Source organism: Myxocyprinus asiaticus, chromosome 33 (genome assembly GCF_019703515.2).
Source record: "Myxocyprinus asiaticus isolate MX2 ecotype Aquarium Trade chromosome 33, UBuf_Myxa_2, whole genome shotgun sequence".
Lineage (NCBI taxonomy): Eukaryota > Metazoa > Chordata > Actinopteri > Cypriniformes > Catostomidae > Myxocyprinus > Myxocyprinus asiaticus.
The window spans coordinates 12,180,199-12,194,467 of NC_059376.1; the positions used below are offsets into that span (position 1 = coordinate 12,180,199).

The 14,269-nt window shown below is 43.0% G+C and overlaps 1 protein-coding gene across 6 annotated transcripts in view; it reads left to right on the top strand.

The window, feature by feature from the left end:
- The window catches only part of LOC127424302 (adhesion G-protein coupled receptor D2-like), a 43,282-nt gene that overhangs the window by 23,838 nt on the left and 5,175 nt on the right, over positions 1–14,269 (top strand). For all 6 annotated transcript variants that reach the window (XR_007894446.1, XR_007894447.1, XM_051669350.1 and 3 more), the window contains 3 exons: positions 13,033–13,074; positions 13,211–13,264; positions 13,371–13,521. Coding sequence is in view for 4 of the 6 variants with exons in the window: in XM_051669350.1 (XP_051525310.1) it covers positions 13,033–13,074; positions 13,211–13,264; positions 13,371–13,521 (247 nt within the window). In the remaining 2 variants the exon portion in view is untranslated. The remainder of the gene's footprint in view (positions 1–13,032; positions 13,075–13,210; positions 13,265–13,370; positions 13,522–14,269) is intronic.

The following is a 14,269-nucleotide window of genomic DNA, read 5'->3' on the forward strand; positions in this document are numbered from 1 at the left end:
AACTGAAACAAAGAGTCAGGTTTTGCTACCAAAAAGAACCCTATAGCTCCAAGCGCACAAGCTGGGTATGGCCAGTTTGTTTCACAACATGTACTCAACTTCTGCCTTTATTATTGCCCTTTTTGTGGGGTTCACCTTATATGGATGCTGTTTGCATAGGAAACACTCACCTATATCGATATCATGGGAAATTACAGTGGTCCTACTTGGTACAACAGAGAACAGATTAGAATGGGTACTCAACAACTCAATGACATCCTCACTCTGTTTTTCAGATAAATGATAGAGATAAGTTGGCAAATAACTCAATATCTCAGAGTTTTTCAAACAACCTGCAGCGATTTGGCTTTCCTTCACATTCAAACCATCATCTTCCAAAGCATAGATGGGAGACAAGACAGCTGTGGTAGCAACAACAGCTTGTATCTTTTTAGCGGGGGCAGTATTTTTACTGTCCTTCCTACCAGATATTGTTTTAGCATGTTAACGTGACATTCTCAACTCTTTCATTTTCAGTCAGGAGTACATACAGTACAACATAATCTGTGTCACTCAGTTTTTTCTCCACCTGGTATGGTCCAGCAAATTTAGCTTGGAATGTCATACCCGGGACTGGCAGAAGAACAAAAATGGAGTCGCCAGGCTGAAAACTGCGTTCTATACTTGTCTTGTTGCAACAAATCTTCATCTTGGTGCTGCACAAACCAAGATTTTTAGCAATCTCCCAGGCCTTATGAAGTCGCTCACGAAAGGAAGTAACATAGTCTATGACTGTTACTGGGGAAGGAGTTTTAGCCAGAAATGTGTGATCAAACACAAGTATGGCAGGGCTAAAATCTAATGACTCTTGCACTGACTCTCTTATGGCAAACAGCAGCAAAGGGATTCATCTACGCAGTCTTTCCTATCTCAATACAATATATGCAAAGCATTGATTTGAGCGTCTGGTGAAACTGCTCTAGCGCACCCTGGGATTCTGGTTGGTATGCATTTGAGGGATTGTGGAGTACATTTGAACATTTGCGTAAACACTTTGTAAGTAAAGTTCGAACCTTGGTCCATTTAGATTACCTTAGGTAAACCAAACATAGTACAAAACTTTATCAGCTCTTTTATCACTGCTTTGGCTTTAAGTGAGCGCAAGGGGACAGTTCATGGTATCGAGTCGCAGCGCTTATTATAGTCAATATTTACAAATGTCCAGACTTGGACCTAGGCAACGGTCCTACACAATCAACTATTAGGCATTTAAATGGCTCACTCATGACTGCAATTGGCTGAAGAGGTGCAGTAGGGACTTTCTGATTTGATATTTCCACGCTACAGGTTCAGCAGAACTTAGATACAGCAGATCTCATTTTAGGCAAAAAAAAATTTAAATACCAAAAAATGTTTTGCCAACTTTAAAGGGGATGTCTTGAACACTCGACAACTCCTCTGATTCAGTGTCAAATTCAAGGCCAACTGAAAACTCACAATCCACAGGATCTGAATGGGAAATCAGAAAAGTATCAGCGAGATCAATCACATCTCCAAACTTTCGTGACTGAGCATGAGTTACCACACATGCCAGGAATATAGATGAATATGGAGACAGCAGATCAGGATATTCCTTAGTGGTAGGTTCATTTACCACCACCGGACAAGAAAATACTTTACCTCCCGCGATATCATTTCCAAGAACAAGACTGACTCCGTCAACAGGTAACTGTAAAAGAACACCTTTAAGTGTACAGAGTGGAGAGGTACATTAACACAGCCCATTTCAATGCCATGCACTCATACATCCCTGCCAGTGTACGACTCCTCAGAGAAAGGTAACACTCCCTCTAAGATGAATGACTGAGCCGCTCCAGTATCTCGCAAAATTACCACTGGCTTTTCTTCAGAGTTATCTACCTAACCCTGTTAGAAGAAAAGGCTGGTAATTTTTTATTTCAGCACCCACTGAATGAGTCACAGACTGTACAAAAGCAACACTTTTTGGCTTTGCATGCAGATTTTTCTGCTTTCACGCCTTTCAGTCTGAAATGAGGTGACCAGGATCGAGGCAGTAAAAGCAAACTTGCAAATCACTCCTTCACGTCGAGACAGATCTACGAGTCAAGCCTATTTTAGGCTCATTTTTAGAACTGCGTGAAAATATATGGGCAGTTTCTCTCACCAAATCCTCAGGCATTGGCGATGAAGTATTGGACTGACGAACTGGAAAAACATTACGGTGTGCACAAATTCATCAGCCAATACTGCCGCATCAGTGAGTGAAACTGTTTTCTGTTCATTCAGATGGACAATTACCTTCTCTGGTATACAACTCTTGAAATCCTCTAGCAAGATCAACTCCTGAAGTTGCTCAGAAGTTGTAATCTTGCCAGCAAGACACCACTTCTCAAAAAGTGTTCTCTTCTCTCTCGTGAATTCAACAAAAGTCTATTTGGTGGTTTTTGAGAATGACCTAAATTTTGGCAATATGCCTCAGGGACCAACTCATATGCACAAAGGACAGTAGACTTCACTGTTTCATAGTAAAGGGATTGTTCTAATGGTAAAGCAGAGCAAACTTCCTGCGCTTTACCACCTAGACTAAACTGTAACAGCAAAGCCCACATGTCCCTAGGTCATTTCAATTTTGTAGCCACACGCTCAAACATAACGAAATATGAGTCAACCTCATCTTTCCTAAATGGGGGCACAAGCTTAATATACTTCCCCACATCAAAGTCAGATTCTACATAAACAGAATGGGAAATATTGTCGCTCCCAAAGCAGAGGGAGGTCTAGAACGAGGCCTAGGAACAGGTTTTTTTTTACTTACCTGAGCCTGCAAATCTAATTCACGTAGTTTAATGTCTCGTGTTGCTTGCATTTCAATTACATGCAGTCTTATCATTTCAGCCCACACTCCACTTTTTTATCAAGAAGTCTAATTCATGAAGCTTAAGAGCTAACATGGGATCATCAAGATGAGGTTTATCTGAATCAGTGCTGTGGAAAATATCTCGGTTACATATGTAACCTTGGTTCCCTGAGAGGAACGAGATGCTGCGTATGATCGCTATGGGACACCGTTCGAGTGTCATGTGGTCTGAAGCCCTTATACAATCATGGCAATTTTTTGGCTGAAGGCGCTTAAGCGACGCCCCCTAGGGAGCTACGTCATGGACTCCATAAAGGCACTCGCTTTCGTGCCATGGAGTCAGATTTTCTGCAAAAGGCACAAGCCTATGCAGCTGCTAGAGTGTATGGCCAGCTACGCAGCATCTCGTTCCCCTCCGGGAACGAAGGTTACGTACATAACCGAGACGTTCCCTTTTGTGGAGCCCAAACTGTGTATGATCACTATGGGAATAAATACATTCACGCCATGCGAACAGTAGCTGCCAACTGTCTAAGCCTGTTTGGCAAGCATACAGCAGTGCACAAGTGAACTAAAGCATCTGAATAAAAGGAATTATGAATTCACTCCTGTTCCAACAGAGAGAACCTGGGAAGCAGGAGTCAATCCCTCATCCAGATTATAAAATCTAACAAATGAATGCAGAGAGGACCACCCTGCTTCCTTACAAATATACTCCAAGGACACACCTCTAGCCAAAGCCCATGAGGATGCCATGCTCCTCGTAAAATGGGCTTGAATACTCGAAAGTGAAGGTAAACCGCGTGCTTCGTAAGCACTCTAAATTGCATCAATAAGGCATAAGTCTTTGCTTGGACACAGAAACACCTCTGTTGTGGCCACCAAATCACACAAACAACTGTTCTGACTTACGCCACTGGTTAGTACGATCAACATAAACTCGCAGCGCCCGAACCAAGCAAAGCATATGTAACCTTTCATGCTCCTCCGACTTAAATGGGGGAGGAGAGAAAGCCTGAAAATGAATGGTCTGCGAGCAAAACAACATAGAAATAACCTGGGGCAAATACAGTAGCCCAAATGAGGTCTTAACACAAAATTTGAATACCCTAGTGCAAAATCCATACACAAGGGATTGACCGACAGGGCATGCAAATCACTGACTCTCTTAAACGATGCCAATGCCACTAGCAGTGCCATTTTGAGAGTCAAAAACGTATCAGTAACTGTTGTCAAAGGCTCGAAAGGAGCACCAGAGAGCACCTCTAAAACAACAGATAAATCCCATAAAGGAACACGGATGGGATGAAAAAGTCTAAGCCTGCATATCCCGTGCATAAAGCGAGAGACAAGAGAATGTCTACCAACAGAGACTCCATCAATAAGCGCATGTATAGTGGCAACATAGACTTTAAGCATTGCCGGGGTAACCACGGCCCCAAAACGCTCCTGCAAAAATTCCAGCACTATACCAACAGGGCAGTGAACTGGATTTTCACTTCACACTGTACACCAAGAAGCAAAAATACACCACTTAAACATATATAGCCTTCTTGTTGATGGAGCTCTAGCATTTAGAATGGTATCAACCACAGTGGGAGATAACCCATCATTCAAAAGGGCGCCCCATTGAGCGGCCACACACATGGCACTTCCTCAAGTCCGGCCAGGAGTGCCAATTGCTGCCCTGGGCCTGAGATAACATGTTTGCTCTGACTGGAATCTCCCAAGGCGTCTTTTCCAGGAGAGAGTCCAGAGTCGAAAATCATACTTGCGATGGCCAATATGGTGCCACTAACAGAAGCTGAACCCAATCCTCCCGAACCCTCTGCAGAACTGCATACAGCAGACTGATTGGTTGAAATGCGTAAAGATGTGCTCTCAGGCACTGATGCACCAGCGCATTGATGCCCAGTAGTGTTGGGGGCAGGAGAGAAAACCAGAGGGGACAGTGCGACATCTCGCTCGAAGCAAACAGGTCCACTTTCGCTCTGCCGAACCTCCTCCAGATTTGTTCCATAATCTGAGGATGTAATGTCCATTCTCTGGGTGTCAGACCCTGTCTGGACAGAATATCAGCCCCCAAGCTCAAACAGGCCAGGACATGTACGGCTCGTAGATACAGTACATTGTCCTGTGCTAACAGAAGAATGAAATCTGCCAGCCTTAGCATGGCATGAGAGCACACCCCTCCCTGGCGATTGATGTAGGACACCACCTTCCTGTTGTCCAACTGGATGAGGACATGGCTGTCCTGAATCTCCAGAAGGAAAAAGCTTAACTCCAGCTGCACCGTGAGCATCTCCAGCAAGTTTATGTGCCAATATTGCCTCTGGCCCATCCAGACTCCATAGGCTGGATGACCTTAATGTACTGTGCCCCAACCCGTGGAGGAGGCATCTGTTGTTATCACCTTGCGGCAATACACCTGTCCCAACGGTACGTCCGATATCAGAAGGTGGGGCCGTTTCCATGGCTGTAGTGTTTGGTAGCACCCACGTGTCACTCTGAAGGGATGAAGCGTGTGTTTCAGTGGTTGAAGTCCCTTTGTGGAGTTCATCCAGCACTGAACAGATCTCACATGCAACATGCCCAGGGGAATGACAGCGGATGCCATTATCATGAGCCCCAAAAGCCTCAGAAATATTTTTGCAGGGAGAACACGTCCCACTCTGAACATCACTAGACACTGGCGTAATGACAGAATACGAGCTGGAGACAGGCACGCCTGCATCGCCTGCGAGTCCAGCTCCACTCCTAGAAAAGCCTTGGCAACAGGACGCTCTTGTCTAGGTTTACATTCAGCCCTAGATTGCTCAAATGGCTGAGAACTACATCTCGATGTTGGGCAGTCAAAGTCTTTGAGTGAGCTAATACCAACCATTCGTCGAGATAATTCAAAATTCGGATGCCTTGAAGCCTCAAGGGTGTCAGAGCTGTATCCATGCATTTTGTGAAAGTGCATGGTGCCAGTGAAAGTCCGAACGGGAGGATGCAAAATTGGTACACTTTGGCCCTGAAAGCGAATCTGAGAAAATGTCTGTGCCTTGGTGCAATCTGAATATAGAAATAAGCGTCCTTCAAATCTATTGTCACAAACCAGTCCCCCCGCTGTACTTGTGACATTATTTGTTTCTGCATCAGCATTTTGAATTTACATTTCATATGGGTGAAATTCTCATATCCAGAATGGGACGCAAGCCGCAGTCTTTTCTCGGGACCAGAAAATAATGGCTGTAAGTGCTGCATTCTCTCTGAGAAGGGGGAATCTCCTCTATTGCCCCTTTTTCTAAGAGATTAAATTTCCCAAACAGAAATGTCTGTCAGAACAACCCCATTGAATACTGGCGGAGCCCATCTGAATGAAACTACATAACCATGCTCTATCGTTTGAAGTACCCAGTGTGAAACCTGCTGCAACTGCTGCCAAACTGCTAGATAGGCAGACAGAGGAATTAATGCATGGCTCTCACCTGTAGCGCGACATGTAACCACTGATGGCGCATTTGGCTTACTTTTGGCGACTGCCCCACAACCAGCAGCACAGCGAAGGGGGTCCTCTCCACCTCTACTACTGTGGCTGATTGAATGGAATTTAATAATGTTTCTACCTTTATTGTATTCAGTCATAAATGATGAGAGCCCTGAAATGCATTTACAGGAAGGAGGCTGACAGAATAAACCTTTTCCCTGGTATTTTGAACGGGGAAGAGTGTGTGAACATTGGGGGGAATGTTTATTTGAGAAAACTGGTCCGCCACAATGGCCCCAGCATTCTTTATGGGGGGAAAACGTGTGGTGCTTATGTACACTTGTGCTTGATGAACACTGAATTCTGTTATGCATGTCTCGAGACCTTTGGTCATGGAGACAGAGGCTGAATTTGGGATGCAGTTTTTTTAATGTTCGCTCCCAAGAGCAAGCAGCAGGGGGAAACTGAACCATATTCTGGCTGTCGGGAGTTTGAGGCATGTACAATGGCAAACCATCCCGATATTGTCCGAAGGACAAACAGGAGAGAAACAGATACGTTTCTATGGTCCAGTTTCGTTCACTGAATGGGGGCTCACCCTTTGTTTCATCACAAGTCCATCAGGTTTGCTACTGGAGTCCTGCCGGCCATTTAAAAGGGTGTGCAAAACTCGTGTCCGGCACCTTATGCAGCTCTCTGGTGGGATGTTGTGAAGATGCCGAACGTGAGTACACCGGAGCTGCAGCGGGCTTTTCTCTCTCTCTGAGAGGAAGCATCTGCTGGAATGCGGCAGTCTGCTGTTTTACACCATTGAATTTTTCCACCATCGACTGGGCTGCATCACCTAAGAGTGCAGATTGTGACACACGGGCATTCATTAGGAAGGCCTTGTCCTTGTCACGAATATCCGTGAGCATAAGCCACAGATGGTGTTCCGCTACCATGAGGCCCGCCATATTCTAACCAACAGCACAAGCAATGTGTTTGGTAGCTCTCAGTGCCAAATCAGAAGCCCGCCGTAGTTCCATGACGCCCTCAGCATCCAGCCCAGCTCCCTCATCTAAATTCCTCATAAAATGGGCTTGTTAGGCTTGCAAACCTGCCAGCATGTGCAAAGCCAAAACTGCTTGACCCGAAGCCTGGTAGGCATTGTTCAACAAGGACAAAGTCATCCTACATGGCTTCGAGGGAAGAGTAGGCCTCAACATGTCTGCCGAAGAAGGAGAGAGGTGTGCTGCTAGCATCTCCTCCATCGCCGGGACTGAAGTATATCCGTGGTCAGAAGCTCGTTATACATTTGAAAACTCTGAGGCTGATTGGTTTATAGACCTGGCTGAGTAAGGTTGATCCCAGGACTTCAAAATCTCCAGATGGAGGTGCAGGGAAAAAGGGAGCGGCCTACGAGGCATAGTTGCACATTGGCCCGCTAAGAAACAAGATGGATTTACGTTACGTCGTCCAAGACGGATTTATGATCCTTTGACTGCGTTTCATCTGGCCAGTCCAGGTGCAGCTTCTCCACTGCAAATCAAATCAAATCACTTTTATTTTCACACAACCATATACACAAGTGCAATAGTGGGTGAAAGTCTTGGGTGCAGTTCCGAGCAACCTAGCAACCTAGCAGTCATGACAGTGATGAGACATATACCAATTTACAATAAACATCAGATTTACACAACACAATTTACATATATAATATACACATAATTACACACAACACAATATACAAATAATAATATACAATGTACAGTATACAATACACACAATATAGAATACACATTATACAATAAAAATAGTATATATAGTGTATATAAAATATACAGTAGGTTGTATTGTACTGTATTGACATTCAGGCTGTCAGTTGATAGTAAGTTGCCAGTGTGTTATAAGAGAGAATATAATTTATGACAGTCCAGTGTGAAATAATAAGATTAATAAAGTGCAGTGCTGATGTATATTGATTGTGAGAGATCAAGAGTTCAAAAGTCTGATTGCTTGGGAGAAGAAGCTGACATGAAGTCGGCTGGTGCGGGTCCTGATGCTACGATACCGCCTGCCTGATGGTAACAGTGAGAGCAGCCCATGGCTCGGTTGGCTGGAGACTCTGATGATCTTCTGAGCTTTTTTCCACACCACCTGGTATATATGTCCTGGATGGAGGGAAGCTCACCTCCGATGATGTGTCTGGTAGTTCGCACCACCCTTTGCAGGGCTTTGCGGTTGTGGGCGGTGCTATTGCCATACCAGGCAGTTATGCAGCCAGTCAGGATGCTCTCTACAGTGCTGATGTAGAACCATGTGAGGATGTGGCAGTTCATTCCAAACTTCCTCAGCCGCCTCAGGTAGAAGAGGCGCTGATGAGCCTTCTTCACAACGGCCTCAGTGTGGACGGACCATATGAGTTCCTCAGTGATGTGGACACCGAGGAACTTGAAGCTGCTGACTCTCTCCACCGGTGCTCCATTGATGGTGATAGGACTGTGTTCTCTGTCTCTTCTCCTGAAGTCCACCACAAGCTCCTTTGTCTTGCTGATGTTGAGGGAGAGGTTGTGCTCCTGACGCCAGCATGTCAGAGTGTGCACCTCCTCTCTGTAGGCTGTTTCATCATTGTCAGAGATCAGACCTACCACCGTCCTATCATCAGCAAACTTAATGATGGCATTGGAGCTATGTGTTGCCACACAGTCATGTGTGTACAGGGAATACAGGAGTGAGCCAGTGTTGAGGGTCAGTGATGAGGAGATGTTTCACATCAAGCTTGGAGGACACTATGGTATTGAATGCTGAGCTGTAGTCTACAAACAGCACTCTCACATAAGTGTTCCTTTTTTCCAGGTGGGAGAGAGCAGTGTGTAGTGTAGATGCAATGGCATCATCAGTGGAGCGGTTGTTGCAGTACGCAAACTGCAATGGGTCCAGTGAGGGAGGCAGCACAGAGCAGATGTAATCTTTGATTAGTCTCTCAAAGCATTTGCTGATGATGGGGTCAGAGCAACAGGATGGCAGTCATTTAAGCAAGTGATTTTGGATTGCTGTGGTATAGGCACAATGGTGGATGTTTTGAAGCATGTGGGGACCACAGACAAGGAGAGTGAAAAGTTGAAAATGTCCATAAAAACACCAGCCAGTTGGTTCGCGCACGCTCTGATGACGCTGCCTGGAATGCTGTCTGGACCCACGGCTTTACGGATATTCACCCGTTGGAAAGATCAGGTTACATCCGCTACAGAGACGGAGAGTGAACTAACCTCTGTAGCTTTGGCCGTGAGAGCTCTCTCCACAAGGGCGGTGTTATTTCCCTTGAAACAAGCATAAAATGTATTTAGCTCATGCGGGAGAGAGGCAGCTGTGTTCACGGCAGAGTTTTTATTCCCTTTAAAGTCCGTGATGATATTAATTCCCTGCCACATGCTTCTAGAGTTGATGGTGTTAAACTGTCCTTCAATCTTGTCCCTGTACTGGCGTTTGGCTGCTCTGATAGTTTTGCGGAGAGCATAACTGGCTTGTTTATGCTCCTCCGCGTTCCCGTAATTAAAACCGGAGAACATGTAATAACCTCCAGCAACTCCGTATAAGTTACAGAGGGCCTGGAAATCCATCTGCTAGAAGGCAAGGCCTCATCCTGACCACCAGCGAAATCCTTGGAATCCACCGCCATAGACATGGCATCTTCATCCTTAGCGCCGAAGGAAACTGCTGTGCGGGCCTCAGGGCTAGGATGCAAATGCCTACATGTAAACTCCACGGGAGAATGTCAAGCAGAATCTGGGGAGAGTGACAGAGGTAACCAAAGGTCAGCCTGCTGCTACGCTCCCATCTTCTCAGCGTCCGTGCCGGCCTCCCACGAGTCACACGGCTGGGCATTGCTGGCAGACATGCGGCCAGAACGAGCATGTGGCTTGACTGATTCCCTTCCAAAGGTGGCAAGCCTTTTGTGGAGCATCCTGACATTCATCAAATCACACTGTGGGCAATCCGAACCCTCGAACCCTGAACCCTCCAACGCAGCCTCCGTGTGGCGAAACCCCAGACAGGAAACACACATGTTGTGGGAATCCTCACCAACGATGAACCGCATACATGGAAGTAAGCACTGCTTAAAATCCATCCTGTGTTGCCACTCAAAAGGGAGAAATAATAATCCTTGCTTTGACGTGAGTCGCTAGTATAACACGGGTCAGATGAGATCGTGCACTGAAGAATCTTGACTCAATGGCGCAAAAGCGAGCACCTTTATGGAGCCAAGAACTTAACTCTCTAGGGGCCACTACTTAAGTGCCATCAGCCAATAAATTGCCGTGATTGTATAAGGGCTTCAGACCACGAGATATTCAGACGGTGTCCCATAGCAATCATATGCAGCTCGAGTTCCACGAAAGGGAACTTCCTTGGCTACTTCTTCCAACAATGCAGCTTCAGGTCCCTCAGCACCGCCTTCAGACTGTGCAAATTTCCTGATCTAACCAACTTCTCAAACAATTCCTCCTTAATTACCTGTTTAGTAGCCTCTTTAGGAATTTCGATGTTGAAGAAGTCTGCCACTAAAATCAGATCTTTCTTTCCACAATGGCTGAAAACGTCTGTGGTAGGCGAAAGGGTAAATTATATTCAATCAAATTCCATTGAGAGAGAAAACATAATTACCACTGTAAACCACGAACAGTACAACAAAATGAGAGCTTAAAAATAATCGAAAGGTAAGCTGCAATTACTACTGTTCGACCTACGAGTGAGCCCCCAATTGTTACAATTCTCCCCTGTCTGGGGCTGGGGAGAGAGTAACAAGGTAAAAATACATTTAAATAAATCAATAAATGGAGTAAGAAATTAATTTCTAGTCTCCGGCCCCAGCACTTCATACACACGAATAAAGAATGGTCAGTTCAAATATTTAGTTGTTTATTTTGTATAACAATAATGGGAATGCCATAAACTTCAGGAGGGGATATAAGCCAAAACAACAAACATAAAGAATCTTCTCTTAAGAGGGAAAATAACTTGCCTAAAAAGAAACACAAAAGAAAAACACTCAGGACTTCACACCAGCACAGCTGCAAGAGACACCGTCTGTGGCAGGAGAGAGGAAATTCTCCCGTGGAGGCTAAACGCTCAACTTTATTCTTGCGGTCACTCTCAATGTAACCTCTCTAGGCAGCTCACAACCAATTCTGCCAACATGCGCCTCCCTTCTCACCTTCTGCCTCCCCTTTTTATGTGAACCACAGTCCTCTTAGCGCCTGACCACAGCAGGCAGGACTCCGTGATGGTAATGGGTAACAGGTTGCAGTAATTAGTACCTGCTCAGAGGAAAGTGGGAGAGATGCTGGCTGTGTCTCGTTTGGAAGGCTGCGTCCTCCGGAGGTCGCATTTGTCGGCCGCATACGTCATCGAGGCTGTCTCGTTTCAGAAAAGCGAGTAGGACACTTCGAATGCAGCCTTCGAATGCAACCTTCTTTCACGGGAATTCGGAGGATGCGTAAGGTGTATCCTTTGTGGGCACTCACAACCCACAATTCTTTGCTTCAACGGAAATGTCTAAAAAAAATTATGCCAATTTGCCTGTAAATATGATGTTCAAACGCAAGGAATGTTAATTCCCAAGTTGAAGTACCGCAGTAGATGGGTGCAGAGTGTATAATATGTATAATTATATTAATATATAATTAAAATTAAGTATTAGACTAAAAGTACACCTGTAAAATCTATTTTCTTTTCTCTTTACATCATTATAACTCTCCTAAAATGTACCTCATGCATTCCCTTCCAGAGGGACTTTGTTCCCTTCTCACTCAAAGCGCTCGCACTTGTTAAAGAGTGTCGTGCTATCATAGCAACCATGTTACGTTACGTTTCCGTTTGTCCTACGAAGGCCGTCTCGTTTAAACGAGATTTGTTTAAAGGAGGACGCTCGGTATACTGCAGCCTTCAAAGGATACGTCCTACCTAGCACGCAGCCTTCGAAACGAGACACAGCCAATAGGAGAAACTGATGGATAGAATACACCCAAATCATGACAATTCACACACCACAAAGACAGATGTAAATAAATACATCCAGGGATGTAACAGTATAGTATAGTATATATTTATTTATATAGTATTTATACATCTTAGCTAAATCTGTTGTGCTGTATTTAAATTATGCTGATTTAAATTAAAATAAATACATTTAATAGATACATTTCAGTATTATATTTCTGAAGTGAGAATTTGACAAATTTTAAAGAACAAGAATTTATTGAAAATATAATTATATTTATAAAATGTTACTTTATTATTATTATTATTATTATTATTAATAGTAGTAGTAGTAGTAGTTGTTGTTGTAGTATTGGGGTGAAATATTTTTTAGTTATGTTTAACCAATTAGTATTCATTTGATAGTGCTTGGAAAAGTTTGCAACACTTACATCAAACCAATGTGTACCTGAGCATAAATTAACTGTAGACAATGTTTGAGCGTCTTTTGTTGACCATAATGTAAAGCACTGATCCCAGCAGCTGAAGAAAAGCTAAAAGTAACTCTTTGAACTTCACAGCATGCATTCATTATATATATACAGCATTTATTATTATTATTATTGATTGATCCATAAAAGGGAAATGTGAAATTCTCTCAAATTGAAATAAAAACAGCAAACATTTTAATCACAAGCACAAGTCAGCTTTGGTATTCTACTGAATATCTCTCTCTATCTAGGGCCTTTACATTTTTTTGGTGTATGCGGTTTACAACAGTGAGGTACGTCATCTACATTAACATCTCTCAGGTTAAGCTTTATATTTCCAATATATATTTAACTAGTAAGACATGTTACATGCTTTCCTTTATAAATGTGAATGAAAAATATAACCCTGAATGTTGTCTGATGACGTAGGTGCGGAACGCTATAAGAAGAATTCAGGAAAAGCGAAAAGCCTTGTCATTTACCGTAAGACCTTTTTTAATGTTTTGTTTCTGCTGATTTAAAAAGCTACCCCTAAATGACTTGATTCACAAGTTATTGGTCTAATTTTTTCTGTCACTTCCTCTCAAAGAACTGCTCTCAGCCTATCAGCTTCTTGCCCTCTCAAAAATCTGCCAGTGGCTTATGGGTTCACAGTCTGCCCACTCAGTCCAGTCAAGAGAGCAGTGAGAGTGGCACTCCCATCACCAGCTCCACATCCAACTCACTCGTCTTTAAGAATGGTGTGTTTCACTACACATGTCATGCAACACATGTGTACAGTATCTTCCAATACATTTGAGTGTTGTAATGTTCATTTTTCATTTTTAGTGTTATTATTTCACCTCAAATTTTAAAAGACAAAAATAAGAAATTGTTTTGCATCAAGAAAATGAAGCCTGTTTTTAGGACCATTAAGATTTATTTGCATTGTGACAGTTGCTCCAAAATTCTCTTTACCAAAATTCATCCAGACATTTTAATTTTTTTGTGATTCCTATTATTCTCAGTGGTGATTCAAATTAGATATTCAGTTTGATTATATATATATATATATATATATATATATATATATATATATATATATATATATATATATATATATATATACTGTATGTATATGTAAATATACTATTAATTTAAACATTTTCATTGCATCTGTTCTCATTAGTTTTAATACATTTGATTATCATTTCATCTGGTCTTTAAGGTTGACAGTTTATTGGTCTTTCAAATTTTTTTGGAAATTATACCATTAAGATATTTTGCACTGTGACATTATTTGCATGACAACCAAGCACAGTTGAAATTCTCATTATAGAAATGCATCCAGACATTTGACATTTATGTGATTGCCATTATTCTCTGTGGTAATATGCATTAGATTCTCATTACTGTAATGACTGTAATACAAATAGATTTTAAAAATGATCATAAAAATAATGTAAAAAATCCAACATTTTCTTTAAGCAAAACATTATAAAAAAAAAA